Here is a 15,126-nt window from a genome sequence, read left to right as displayed (position 1 = left end):
CTTTCCCTTGACGTGTTCACAACCATCTGTGATCCATCTCTAATTTGACTGATACACATTGTCAAGCTGGACCGTGTGCCCCACTTTCACTGGTTATCTTGACAAGATTTAGCATAAGCATCACGAGGCAGACTTGCAGTCTCTCCTGTGCATTGCATGTATTGGTTATTTCTGGATGTTCTTAATTAAATCATCATGGAATCTGAGGCAGACACACTAGACACATGACACGTTCCATTAAAAACTCACGAGACAATTAAAATTTGCCTGCTCCCCTAAAACTGATCTAAAACCCTTTAGATCAGTTTCATCAGCTCATCTCACTGTATCCACATCCAGCACCTTTGGGAAAATGGTGCAACAGCTCCATGTACATGCAACAAAAGCAGAGTTACTGTGATTTCTACCTGAGCTCCTTTACTTTAAGCCTTTCCTTGATCACTGTACAAATCCCACAAATATGCAGAACTACCCAAGTCTTCTGTGGTACCTGATGCACAAGTGCAACAATTCATCAATCTGAATTTTTGCTACAAATACATCAACATAAACGTGTTAAACATACAGTATCTGACTAAAAATTAGAAGTAGGCTTTGTTGATGTAGAGGCTTAGTCACACTCTAATCACACTTAACTTGCATATAGAGTCATTTTGATGCATGGCAGCAGTAACTAATTGTGTTTCAAGAGGCCCATTTTGGTTTCAGCTGTATTGTCTATCTGTTTCTTAGAATTTGGTGTGTGTGTGTACACATGTTTGGCTTTTGTTGTCGTGTGTGGCCCAGTAGCTGGCTCTCTCTCTCTCTCTCTCTCTCTCTATATATATATATATATATATAATGTCTGTCTGCCTGTCTCCCGCTCACTCTTGCTTCATGTCTGTGGCTTTTCCATTCTCTGATGACATGACTGTGTCTCTCGTCCCGCAGTTTGGCTCGTCCTTCGCTACCTTCCGCCCCGCTCTTTTTCACTCTGGCTCCACCCGGCCTCTCTCTGTCATTCTTCCTGTTCCTGCGTCCCCACCCTATAACCGCCCCCCTGGATCCAGCTCCTCCTCTCCCACATCAAAGGTTCCTATGTGGAAGGTTTGTTCTCCATTCGCTTCCATTTCTTCAGTTGCACATTTTCTTCTGTTTCTGTTTAACAAGTTAATGCATAGAATTTATTTTCTTTTACTTTTTATCACCTGATTAACTCATTCATAACCACATTGCACTGCTTCATTGCAAGTGTTCATCCCCACTTGCTTTGTGTGCATTTTATTTGGCTTCATCTGCCTCATTGGTTTTACAGTCTGCCAACTGGTAACTGACCAAAACCAAGCAGGGTCAAAGGTCATCAACATATACATGCTCTCTAACACTCGAAAAGGCCTCTGTTCCACACATTCTGACCTGCACACAGTCCTTGATGTACCCATAAAGGCCCCCTCTTTCTGCACTCAGATGAAGGGCATCAAACTGCTGGATAGTGGACAAGTCGTGTGTGCTAATGTTACCACCTACTTCCTGTTTATTAATTCCGCTCACCTCTTCAGGACTGGTCCAAAGCAGGTCAGTATGAGCAGCCTGTGGCTGCAGCGGCAGTCCAGCGAAGAAGGGAACCTCTTGATAGGCTGAGGGAGAGTGAGGCATCACCGGGCTCCCAGGGATATGCTGGGCCATCACATCCTGATGATGGGCAGAGAGCCAGGATGACGCCAGCTAACATCGCTGCCAAGGTAATAGTGAAGTTGATGATACTGAAACACGGGCTGAAGATAGCAATTTGTGTGTACGTCTGTACAAATGCATGAATATGTATAAAGTATGGCCTATAGTACAGGGTGGGCCATTTATATGGATAAAACCGTAATAAAATGGGAATGGTTGGTGATATTAAAGTCCTGTTTTTGGCACATTAGTATATGTGAGGGGGCAAACTCCTCAAGATAGATGGTGACCATGGTGGCCATTTAGAAGTCGGCCATCTTGGATACAACTTTTGTTTTTTCAATAGGAAGAGGGCCATGTGACACATCAAACTTATTGGTAATGTCACAAGAACAACAATGGTGTCCTTGGTTTCAATGTAACTTTATTCTTTCATGAGTTATTTACAAGTTTCTGACCACTTATAAAATGTGTTCAATGTGCTGCCCATTGTGTTGGATTGTCAATGCAACCCTCTTCTCCCACTCTTCACACACTGATAGCAACGCCACAGGAGAAATGCCAGCACAGGCATCCAGTATCCGTAGTTTCAGGTGCTGCACATCTCGTATCTTCACACCATAGACAATTGCCTTCAGATGACCCCAAAAATAAAAGTCTAAGCGGGTCAGATCGGGAGACCTTGGGGGCCATTCAACTGGCCCACGACGACCAATCCACTTTCCAGGAAACTGTTCATCTAGGAATGCTCGGACCTGGCACCCATAATGTGGTGGTGCACCATCTTGCTGGAAAAACTCAGGAAACGTGCCAGCTTCAGTGCATAAAGAGGGAAACACATCATCATGTAGCAACTTCAAATATCCCGTGGCCTTGAGGTTTCCATTGATGAAGAATGGACCCACCCTATCTCTCCCTTAGAGATAGGGTGAGAAGTTCGGCCATCCGGGAGGGGCTCAGAGTAGAGCAGCTGCTGCTCCACATCGAAAGGAGCCAGCTGAGGTGGTTCGGGCATCTGACAAGGATGCCCCCTGGGCGCCTCCTGGGTGAGGTGTTCCAGGCATGTCCCACCAGGAGGAGGCCCCGGGGCAGACCCAGGACACGCTGGAGAGATTATATCTCTCGGCTGGCCTGGGAACGCCTTGGTGTTCCCCCGGATAAGCTGGAGGAGGTGGCTGGGGAGAGGGAGGTCTGGGCCTCTTTGCTTAGGCTGCTGCCCCCGCGACCCGGTCTCGGATAAAGCGGATGAAGATGGATGGATGGATGGATGGATGGAAGAATGGACCCACTATCGTCGTACCCCATATACCACACTAAACCATCACTTTTGTTGGTCCAACAGTCTTGGAGGGATCCATCCAATGTGGGTTAGTGTCAGACCAATAGCGGTGGTTTTGTTTGTTAACTTCACCACTCACATAAAAGTTTGCCTCATCACTGAACAAAATCTTCAGCGTGAACTGAGGGTCCTGTTCCAATTTTTGTTTTGCCCATTCTGCAAATTCTGTGCGCCGATCTGGGTCATCCTCGCTGAGATGCTGCAGTAGCTGGAGTTTGTAAGGGTGCCATTTGTGAGTAGCTAATATCCGCCGAAGGGATGTTCGACTGTGCTACGCTGTGGGCTCCTGCTGAATGAAGCTAGGACAGCCACTGATGTTTCTTCATTAGTGACAGTTTTCTTGCGTCCACATTTTGGCAAATCCAACACTGAACCAGTTTCACGAAACTTAGCAAGCAGTTTGCTAACTGTAGCATGGGAGATGGGTGGTCTCGTAAGGTGTCTTGCATTGAAATCTGCTGCAATGACCCGGTTACTGCGTTCACCAGATATCAACGCAATTTCGATCTCCTCCTCACGTGTTAACCTCTTCGACATGTCAATGGCTGTGAACAAAGAGAAACTTGTAAATAACTCATGAAAGAATAAAGTTACGTTGAAACCAAGCACACCATTGCTTTTCTTGTGACATTACCAATAAGTTTGATGTGTCACATGGCCCTCAGCAGCTCATATATCATTCACTGTGGAATACATCTGAGACAGTCAGCTAAAGACTTGACTTAGTTGTCAATTTAGAAAAAGCATACAAAGCCTATATATGTCTACAAAAGGCTGTGAACACAAGTGTCCTTGTCAACACAAGGTACGGCACAGGCAAAACACTTCCAGGTTCTCAGGTGGATGTTTACAAATGAAACAAAAAACAAAACTCTTTTCTTTTTGCTACTGCATTTTAGGACCAGAAACCTTTTTTATTCTATTCAATTTGTAGATTAGGGTTTAGTTTTCAAACAGCGGGTTGCTCAAACTCCAGTGCAGTGTTTCATTGTATGTTCTCAGCATGGAGAGGAGGTTTCTCCAGCAGCCAGTGACCTGGCCATGGTGCTTACCAGGGGACTCAGCATGGAGCAGCAGAAGAGCAACAGAGACTCCCTGCAGTACTCCAGTGGATATAGCACAGAGACCACAACCCCATCCTGCTCAGAGGACACAATTCCTTCACAAGGTGAAACTAATCTACCACACTCTTTATGGCAGCATTTAATCTCATTCGGTGCCCACATATATTACATTTCACCTGGCCACATTCATCATCTTATTTTTGTAACATTCCAGGAAAAGCAACCTGTTAAGGGAAGGTGTTTTTTTAGGGGAAATATCAATATTTAAAACTTCTGCAGAAGTTTATTGTATTCCTCCCACTAGCACTCCTGCCATTGAGTGTAGTTTTACCAAAATCAGATTAAGTGAATCCATTTAATCATCCAGGCAGCAGCTAAAGTGTATGATGGATGTATTCTGACAGTTTCTCTTACAGCAGTTGGAAAATGACAATATAAAGATAAAATTGAAAAATATTAAATGTGCTCACTTGCTGGCTTGCTCTACCAAAATGATGTAGCTATCCCTGTGTTAATCTAATAAAGCGACCACAGAACATTGTCTTTCCTCTGTCTCTGTTTCTGGCACATATAGTTCAATCATTTCTCTAAAATCTCATGAATACCTTTTTTTGTTTTACCCTCTGCTCTCCTCATATTAGGTTCAGATTATGACTGCTACTCAGTGAATGGTGATGCCGAAGGTCCAGATGGACAGACAGAGTTTGACAAGTCCTCCACAATTCCTCGCCACTCTAATATTGCCCAGAACTACAGGCGAATGATCCAGACCAAGAGGCCAGCCAGCACAGCTGGCCTGCCCACTGGCGTTCTTGGTCCAGGGGCTCATGGGATACCAGGGCAGCCCGGTGGAGCTGGTGGAGGTGGAGCAGGGACTCCAGGGACTGCCACCATCCGCCGAACCCCCTCTACCAAACCTGGCGTGAGGCGCACGTTATCCAGTGCGGGGCCCATCCCCATTCGACCACCCATCGTGCCTGTGAAAACACCCACTGTCCCTGGAGACTCACATTCACCTGGTGCAGGTGGAGGGCACGCTGGTGGCGTACCTGTCCGTGTGGGGAGTGAGGAATGTGTGTTCTTCACTGGAGCTGAGGATTCACAGGGAGCGCTTGATTATGTGAAGGCATCACCAAAGCGCCTCAGCCTGCCTAACACCGCCTGGGGATCAGGGGCTGCGTTAGAGGTCTATGCTCAGCAGCATGGGGGCCTTGCAATAGGAACAGGCTCGGGCACTGGATCAGAGGAAGATCAGATGATCGCAGCCAATCGGCACAGCCTAGTGGAGAAGATTGGCGAGCTGGTAGCTAGTGCACACGCCCTTGGTGAGGGCCAGTTTCCCTTCCCTGCCCTCCCTGATGACCCAGCCCCACCACCAACTGGCCCCACTGACACTCAGACAGGGACCGAAGGGGCAGAAGGGTCTGGTGACATGCTGACCACCATCAGGAGAGGAGTCCGTCTTCGCAAAACCGTCTCCAATGACCGCTCAGCTCCCCGTATATTGTGATCGGAGGAACAGCAGAAAGAGGATGATGCTTGTCAACCGAGAGGGAGTCAGGTGTTGGTGTGATGCAACCCAACCACCTAGTACATACACAAAAACTTAACCATGTAGGGAAAGCTATAATATAACAGAAGACGAATGAAAGCAGAAACATACACAAAAAAAAGTTTAAAGACACCATTAGAGTAATGATATATAATATAATGATAATAATAACAATAATAATGTTAACCCATGCTGACAGTTAAAAGTTAAATGCTGAACATTGACAGGCTCCTAGCAGGCCACTATAACTAGTGTGTGTTGGACGCATGTTTGTCTTCTATACACCTTCACCCAGGGAAGGAAAGACTCACAGGACAAAAAAAAAAAAAAAACGGATATGATTTTTTAAAAAAGAGGCAAAGAAAGAGAGAAACGCTGGGTTCTGTTCTGTTTTGCCAACTTACACCTTTCCCTATCCTCTTCTCCAACTAACCCGACTGTCTGATCCCAGATGAAAGACTGATGACTGAACGAGGGGCTGGTGTGGACGAGAGAGAGAGGGGACTCAGAGTGCCATGTGAGCAGCTGGGTTTGAACCCAAGCTGTCTCAGCAGCAACACACTGTACTTATTAGCCCATTGAACTGAAGCTTTGGTATTAGTACGGGGAGCTAACAAGCCAGAGGGCCTCTCTGGTTCATCCTAATGAAAAGAATCTTGGAAAAAAGGAAATATCCACTGTTGGCATTGAACCGTGCTAGTGCCCCCTTCCCCCCTCTCTCGCTCTCTGCGTAGTGAATGCGTGCATTCATGGGTGTGCATGTGGGCAAATGTAAAACATGAGTGTGTGTCTACGTGTGACTAATTGTGTGTATGTGTGCGAGGAGGGTGGGTAGAGCTCTGCTGCAGGACAGCTGGTTACCCAATGAGGGCAGGGCTTTTTCTCCTGTGTGTTGTGCGTGTATTTTCTTGTTTATATTGTGACGTCATTTACCTTGTTACCGCTGTACGAGAAGTTACAAGACGTACTCCAGGCGTATAGATATATTCATATATATTTTCTAGAACCAGAGAGAAAATGTTAAATCAGAAATGGAGCAATAAATGTGTTTTATTTTCTTGTTTCGAAGAAGCGGCTCGATGGAGGATTGTAGATTCTCCTTTGTCACATTCAGGCAATCATCAGGAATGCTAAATTACACATCGACTGTGAATTCATGCCTAGCCGGTTTTGGCGTGTGTCTCTCTCTGTCCCTGTCTCTTTCTGGTGAATGAAATGGATTACAAAAGTCTGGGGGGGGGGAAGGAAAACTGTAAGCACTTTGATAGGGGATAGGTAATATGTACAATAGCCAGTAGGTGTTGTTTTAGTCATACTGTATGATAGGGAGTGTGAAAGTGAGCGAGATGGTATCCAGGGGGGAATTATTTAATTTGTGAAAGAAGAAGCAGAAGAAGACAGGGAGGGACAAAGAGCAAGTGAGAAAGACTGGTTGATTTGGGAGATTGGTCGAATGAGATGGGATAAGAAAGTGTCAGGGCCATACAAGCTATTGCTTGTTGTGGATCGTGAAGAGCACTGAAGTTTTTAATGCTGTGGCTGCACTGGCATTTAAAGGACTGGTCACATAATGAAAAAAAAAAGCACAGTATAGACAGGTCAGACTGTATAAAGCAGATCCATACTTTCCTGCCAGTTTTATTTTTCTGTCACTGAAACTTCTGCCTCATAGCATCAGAGGGGAATGTAGGTTTGATTGAGTTTCTACTGTGGACACAGACCTTTAAAAAACCTAATAAAAACAGCTTTTCAGAATAAAACTTTTTCCACTGTGAGTTTAACAGTTGAAATTCGGTTTTCCTGTATTATGTTATTGTAGAGAGGCGAAAATGTCAAAAATTGGGCCAATACAATCAAAACTATAAACACACCTGTGGTCGAGAACAAAATCAAACACTTTTACTTGGATATTTGCCTCTTAATACTTAACCAGTATCAAAAATTAGGGCTGTATTTTTCACTGTCCAAATCTTCAATGACAGCTGCTTATCTAAAAAATATCGTCTCACCTGTAAATATTGTGTCTTTTTTTACATTGTGGCCACACAAAGTAAAGCCTTGAACAAAGCTGAACAATACTCTTTTGCCTTAGATTTACTCTGTATGTTGTCCTTTCTAAATAAAACAAAGATTTTAATCAAACAGCATAGCACACATAGCACAGATGTAATAAAACACTCGGAGACATGTCCAGCTTGTAGCTGACAATTTTTGACATTAGTTCTTAGTTCTTTATTTTGGTAGAGAGTGAGGGATTATTGTTTGAAACTAAACAATAGCATTAAAATTGCTATTCAACAATTTGGAGGTCTACATGTTTATAGTCTTGACAGATCAAGAGACTTGAGATCATTTTCAACTCTTCAAATAAGAGACAGGATGAAGTTGCCTAGTGCAGGGGGAGTAAATTTGTCAAAGTGGTTATTATGCGTAAAAGTTTTCTTAGCTGCCCGCAAGTTCCTGAAAGTTTTGCTGTTGCCCAAGTCTTCGATTGAAAGTTGGACTTCTGCACAGGGTGTAAGGTGAGACTGCCTTTGAAGCTATTGAAAGCCACCATTCTCAAATCCAGTACAAGTACTGGAGGACTGTAACAAGTAATGTAATCTAACCTAAATTTTTCAGATTCTTTGGCCAGCTGGTTTTAAATTGGCTCAATCACATGCAACATAATTATTTAGCCCCACATTTATTCAGTCACATAAAATGAATGTATTCCCAGCAGTGAGACACAACGCTGGTGTCTGAACACAAAAAGGCCGCCCCAGTTCAGCTCAGGATATGGCTGTGTGAAAGAAACTTTTATGAACATTAAGATGCAAGAAATGGTGAAGCCGGCTCGCTGATGACAAAGACGTGGGAATATTTAACTTTGCAAGTTGACAGAGAGGAAAAGATGTGTGAAATGAGCATTTCACTGCCTGTTCATACAATATGTACTGTATGTGCTGTACTTGTTAAAGAGAATCAGGCGCACAGATTTGGTATAAAGGTTTGTTAGAAAATATTACATGGAATATTTAGTTGTTTTTTTTTCTTCTACAGTACTGTTTGAATGTTTTGTCTTAACTTTAATTAATGTAAAAAAAGAAAAAAAGAAAAAACTCCAGTTGTAACACAAACTACTAAGCTGTGTAACATACGGATGCAGGACGTGTGGGCCGAGAGTGAGTGTGTCCTTGTTTGGCTGTTGATCTTTAGGCTAGTGAACTCTTCATCAACATGTCTGTATGCTCTTTTAGCAGTGACCTGAACATAGCCTGCGACATCCACTCTCCTATATACTCTTTTTGTCAACTTATTTTATTTATTTTTTTTGCCTTGAATAGAAAATTGTTCCAGGCACATTTGTGGCTTCTTTAGAATGATTTAATATAAAGAGTTGGAGAACAGATGTTTTTAACATAGGCACCCTCTGCAAGCACACCATTTTTTTTTGTTGAAGTTTGCAACAGTGCATCAAATAGGGGATGTTTTAATGTTCTGTCAACAGCAAACTGTGCATTTGTTGTTACATGTGGATGCTGTGTGATAAATCTGACTCTGAATCTTAGAAGTTGAAAGGGGGAAAAAAAAACATGTTCTGAGTGAGAAAAGTGAAAAAGAGTTTCTCCTAAACCACCTGTCAAGGTCACCATGTCCATGAATCTGTATACCTGAATGTATGACATGGTGAAGGATGGCATCCAACTGTGTCTGATTTGCTTAAACTATTGCAATGTCAGAGCATTGTTCCTGTACAACTGGGTGATATTTCCTCTTTAAACAACAGGAAAGCAATACAGGGGTAGTGCATGTATGTGCATTCACAATCATGATCCACTGTGGGTATGATAAAGGAGAATACCATTGTTTTGTAGACTAGGATACTTGTTTTGTCCACCTTAAAGTTATTTCACACTACACAGCTCTAATGGTGTTATTTGGAGTTCAGATATCTTTAAAGAGACAGAATAAATAATACACACTGGAGAAGAAAATGGTGTATCATCCTCACTGACTTTGAAAATTTACCTTGCCTAAAAGCTGCTGTGAGGTGTCATGCACCACCAAATGGTTTAATAAGCTGCCAAACCAAAACACTGAGCCATTCAAATGGTAAAACTGGGTGTTAGTGTTGGGTAGTATGTTTAATTTTTCAGGTGGTTACGATGAGTCCAACAACTGGGTACTGTAGATATATTTGCAGAATTTTGCAGCAGAACCCATATCGCCTAACTCCAAAATGGAGATCGGAACCAAGACTTCCATATTAAGATTTATTTATTGTCAGTATATTTGTCTAATTATCCAACCCTGCTAGATAAAAGTAATAAAATGTGAGGCGTTAGGAAGAATGGGAAAACTCTGGGATCCTGAAACTCAGTGTGCAGCATGACGTTACTGTAGGCATTAACCTAATAAAGCTATGCAAGGCTTGGTCACTCAGTAGGAAAATTTACAATTTCATTAGGATTATTAATTCAGCTATCTCGAGGCACTTTATATTACATGCTATATATAATGTAAAGATTCTATTATAGGGGGAAAAAACTAGCAATCCAAAGATTCCTTACGAGGAGGCACTTGGCAGCAGTAGGACATTTAAAAACTCCCTTTTAAAAGAAGAAAACTCCTTTTGTTTAGTGTTTGACAAGATACTACTTCCTGTAATGTTCTAAAAGTTTCCCAGAGTTGTGAGAAGCCTAGCCAAGATTCAAGAAGGTTTATTCTGTAATACCATGTTTTTACATGGTGTTTACAGACATACACAGGCTGAAACAAAATGTTGTTGTGTTGTGCAATAATCAGCAAACAATAAAAATACAGTATAACAACCAAGCTGCAGCTTGATGCGACACTCAGCAAACTCAGGCATAAACAATCACACTCATCCAACTAGCAGCAGTCCTCTCACGGAGAGGGATTGAATAAGATCAGCTAAGTGTGTGTAAAGTCCCAGATTAATAGAAAACTTTGCCACTGAAAAAGGTTCTAGTCTAGCACCAGACTTAATCGCTTTCTGAGAAACGGAGCCCTAGAGCCATGAAATATTCTAAAGTCCTGCAAAAGTTGCATGTTGAGGCTATGATTGTTTTCTTCTCCAGTGGGTGTGATTTTCTGAGTATGAGAAGCTGACTTCAGTCTTCATAGCTACACATGTCTCCCTGAGTCTGAAGATTTAAGTGCTGCATATTTATTGAATGAAATGAAAACTAAGGAATAAACTGCCAGTTATCTACAGGAAGTTATTCCTTTAATAAAGTTTTAATAATGCCCTGGAGAACAAGCACTCAAATTATAAATAACAACTTGGGATCAGACCAGTATTCTAAAACCTCTGAGTTTTTCAAATTGAATGAGATCACGGCAGCCTAAAGGCACACAGTAAAAGGTTGAATGGTTAAGATGACTAAAAGACACAACACTGCTATTTTCCTTTAAAATACCCAGTTTACAGCACAAGAAATATCATACTAAATAATAATGTTTTTAAAATTCTAAATTAACTGTGTAACTAACTGAACAAGCTGGAATAACTGTGCTACAGTGTAAGTTTACGAGTGTATGTGTTGTTCAGTGTGGGCCCACCTTCAAACGGAGTGGCTGCTGCAGAAACATACAAAGGCACATAGACACACATGCATGCAGGCATGCGCGCATAGATGGGAACACTTGTGGACATATTAGAAACAGGACTAACATATAGAACAATCTCCTCTTATGTTAATTTCATAATTTGGCTCAGTCAATGATATTACCACAGTTTACTTTATATTAGCTTTCTTGTTTTCCATCAAGGTTAATGTGCAAGCTTCTTTAGTAATGCACACACTTAAAAACATGCACAGTACTTAAAAATACTGTGTATACTTAAAATACTGCACAACAAGCCCTAAAAACTAGAAAGCTATATACTTTTCAATGATTAGCACGAGGCTGCATAGAGCATGTGAAAGGACTAGTTTAACATTTTGGAAAATACTTACTTTCACTTTTGGTGAGTGTGTGCATTAAAGAATAATTCATAGCCAACAGATGGTAATTTTAGCATGGCAAGGTTTGGAAGATGTAGGAAACCCAACCCCTCCAAACTGAAACATTCCACCTACCTTTATACCTGTAGTTTACTTAGTAATACACTTTTGTGTTTAATCTGAAAATGTAAATTATACAAAGTAAGAGGTTAACTGGCAAGTGTTGTTCCCACAGTGAATGGCTCACACTGACAAGAGAATAAAGAAATAAGCTCGAAAATTTCCAAAATGTTAAGCGGTTGCTTTAACTTTTAATGAAAACATGATTTTTTAAAATTTTTTTTTTGGATTATGTAACTGGAGATGGACTGAGCTGAAAATTCCTAATACCATAATTGTCTGAACAGCCTGGAGGTATATGAAAGCTACCAGTTAGCCATGCTAATCGTATTTCGCCAAGTGGAAAAAGCAAAAGAGAACTGAATTTAAATGTTCCTTTATTCCCAGACATTTAAACTTGTGTATCCCCGTCTTCTCTCCCTTTCCCCTATTGCCATTCAACTTTAATCCACTTTCCTCAATCAGTACACACAGGGATAATGTGTGGCTGACAAATCAGAAAACAACACTTGTCAAGATGGGAGCCCCGTTGGCATTACTCTGTCTCTCTGTGCCTCGCAGCCCATCAAAGCTAATGAAAAATAATTTTGATGACCATAGTCCACAGTGAATACACACTACGCTCAGTTTATTATCTTTCTGTCTTTCCCTTCACCCTCTTCCCTCCCCCTCCTTCTGTGTCTGATTACTGTATGTCAGGATGCATGTGTGGATCCAGTGTGTCATAATGGCTAATGGATGCTATCATTTTGGGACCTGGGTGTTTTGTTCAAAATGCTGGAATCATTAGGTAGGTTAAACTTTTCCCTAGCGTGCACATTAATATCTGCTGGTCTCAAGGCAAGCAGATGGATCTCTAACACCGTCTCAGTGCTAGATTACATTTTAATTAATTTTGATCAGGCTTTTTACGGCATCTTCCTGACATCACCTCAAAGGCGTTCATGTTACTTGGTTTCTCAGTGAGCTTTTGTCAAAGACACCATGTGAGCATTTTAAACTAACAGTACAAGGTCAGTTAGGGAGACCACCAAAATACCATATGTAAATAAATAAAATATATTGCAGTTCAATTGTGAATTGATTTCCATTGTGGCAAGGAGTGACAAAGCATAAGAGTAAAAAAGGGTAGAATATAAAAAACCTGAACAACATACAGGAAAAGGTTAAAACACTAACTGACCTTAGGAGCAAGAAAAGCCACACCAACTACAGCTGTAACACCAATTTGTTAAGCGTGGTCTTGTAACCCAAATTTAACTGAAGGTTGATTTCAAGAGGAAACAGTTCTTCTCTGATTTACTTTAAGTAGATGATACATGTTAGCTAGCTGCCTAGCAATTTGTCTTTTGCAAGCTATCATTAGCTGATGTCATCCAGACAAAAGATGGCTTAAAGCAGGTTTGGCTTTTTTAACCCGAGTCGTTCGAACAGAAATCTGTCCACAGGCTGAGAGTCTCATTTCTAGGGAAGGATTGTTTACATCATTTAATACATGAAAAACAACAACATTGTCTACTTTTAACTAAGCTTTCGGTATCGCCAATTTCACATGTTCTGTTTTTGATTGGCATGGCTCAGGAGACAACACTACTAAATTGATATCTTGCATAAAAGTCATTTTTCTATCAAAATTGCTGCACATGTAATCAGCTTTTTTCCAACTGCTGTCTGAATTATTTCTTCTGAAGCCATTTTACATCACTGTTATAGAGACTGGAGAAGATGCAGCAGTCAGCATCCTGTCATTTTACTGTTAGTGCAACATAATCAAATTAAAATTAGAGCAGAACAGAAGTTCAAACTGCATGTTGACGACTGATGATGAAACTTAAGGCACGGCCAACTTCTCTCAGCCGGTAAACTTCATGACCCGATACATATCCCTTTCCCTAGTTACGGAGATTTATAGGCGGTTGGAAGACTTCCACTGTGAGCATTTGCTCGCAGCATGAAAACAATGTTAGAAATCTGTATGGAAATAACTTCCCTTTAAATGTTGTATACTTACATAATATGCTACACAAGATTTAAAAATGTCTTCATTAGAAATACCCCAGTCAAAATGAACATAATGTTCTTGATTGTTGACTTGATCTAAGTAAGGAAACCACAATGCTGGCCATTGAAGAACAGATTGTTTTATATTTTTGATCAGACAAAAAAAAGTTTTGAGTTGCTCTATATACAACCCACTCGTTTAGCCATCTGCCCAAGTTATATTGAACTATGTACTTGTGTATGTGTGTCTGTATGAGTGTGATTATGTGTGTGGTACAAGGAGAGATGGTTAAAACCCCTACTGTTCCTCCCTTCAACCTCCCACACACAATCTGTCAGTCTTTCCTGCTGTCTAATACGGAAGGTATCCACATTACTACACACACACACACACGCACATATACACACTGGTCTGAAGCAAACATGACTAAGGTTGATTCTCAGAAGCCACATGAGGGTACCTTGAAGTCCTCTATGAGATCCTGATGTAACACATTGCAACCTCTTGTCATACAGCCATGCAGAACAGAGTGGCCGAAGTGGCCTCCCGGTGCCACTGTCACTGCAACTAAATTGAATGTCTTGGTGTCTATACTCCAGTTCCAGTAGTGTCTCTTGCTCGCTTGCTCTCTCTCTCGACAGCCGACATCTGAACTCTCAATGAAATCTCTACAAAATTCACAGCTGAGGCATTTTCTGAGGGGCTTTTTTTTTCCCAAATAATAACATTGTGAGAGAGTCAACACCTGCTTCTTCTTTCTGTACAAACCAGTCTTTTAGCTCCTCTTTTTCCTCCCGAGTAGCCCTGCAGGCACTGTGGTCTTGTCTTTCTCTCTTCTCACGCCCCCTCACTTCCGCTTTTTTTCCTTTAATTTATTGTGAATTGATTTCTAAGTTTGGTTCGCCTCTGTCGCTGAAGGTGAAGATTTCTTTTCTGTCTTCCTTTTTGTAAGATTGACCCTTTTTTTGTTAACTTTAGTCACTGCTAATGTAACAAAACGCACTGTGATGATTCCAGTATTAATAAAAGTTGTACTTAAACTGTGTGCTGCTGTGTAAAACGAATCTTTTTATTCAAGAAATATGGTCAGAATCCTAAACCATCTACAGAGTTTAGTATGCACTGTAAGAAGCGATTCAGTATGGGTCAGTGAATAGTCTGTGTGGCATCTATAGGCCAGTCAGCGGTAGAAAGGCTAACTGTAGTCACTGAACCAAAGAAAGACACTTGCACTTTCAGTGCATAATAACAGTGGTTAGGAAAAGATTCCATATCCCATTGGTACATATTTTCCACAACAATAACTTTAGGCAGATAATGTAAATAAAAAGTCGAATGTCTAGGTTAAGTTAGAGTTAAAATGAATTACACTCTCTCTCAGATGTATATAGAAACATTAAATAGGAGTCTGCAGATGAGAAAAGAGTAATATGTACAGGTCA

The 15,126-nt window shown here is 41.4% G+C and overlaps 1 protein-coding gene across 3 annotated transcripts in view; it reads left to right on the top strand.

Annotated features, from left to right (window-relative positions):
* Nucleotides 1–14,729, top strand: part of LOC147338543 (protein MTSS 2-like) — a 78,237-nt gene extending 63,508 nt beyond the window's left edge. For 2 of the 3 annotated variants that reach the window (XM_086301823.1, XM_086301740.1), the window contains exons 12-15: nt 931–1,086; nt 1,539–1,721; nt 3,995–4,160; nt 4,698–14,729. In XM_086301823.1, the coding sequence (XP_086157949.1) occupies nt 931–1,086; nt 1,539–1,721; nt 3,995–4,160; nt 4,698–5,566 (1,374 nt within the window). In that variant the 3' untranslated portion in view covers nt 5,567–14,729. The remainder of the gene's footprint in view (nt 1–930; nt 1,087–1,538; nt 1,722–3,994; nt 4,161–4,697) is intronic. The other variant, XM_086301910.1, reaches the window with a different exon arrangement.
* Nucleotides 14,730–15,126: the final 397 nt, after the last annotated feature.

Source organism: Aulonocara sp. 'chitande type north' Nkhata Bay, linkage group LG1 (genome assembly GCF_057382095.1).
Source record: "Aulonocara sp. 'chitande type north' Nkhata Bay isolate Kocher_YH1m ecotype deep benthic linkage group LG1, A_spYH_male_GT1.1, whole genome shotgun sequence".
NCBI classification, from domain to species: Eukaryota; Metazoa; Chordata; class Actinopteri; order Cichliformes; family Cichlidae; genus Aulonocara; species Aulonocara sp. 'chitande type north' Nkhata Bay.
The sequence above is the reverse complement of the archived record's forward strand: the minus strand, read 5'-3'. Positions and strand labels throughout refer to the sequence as shown.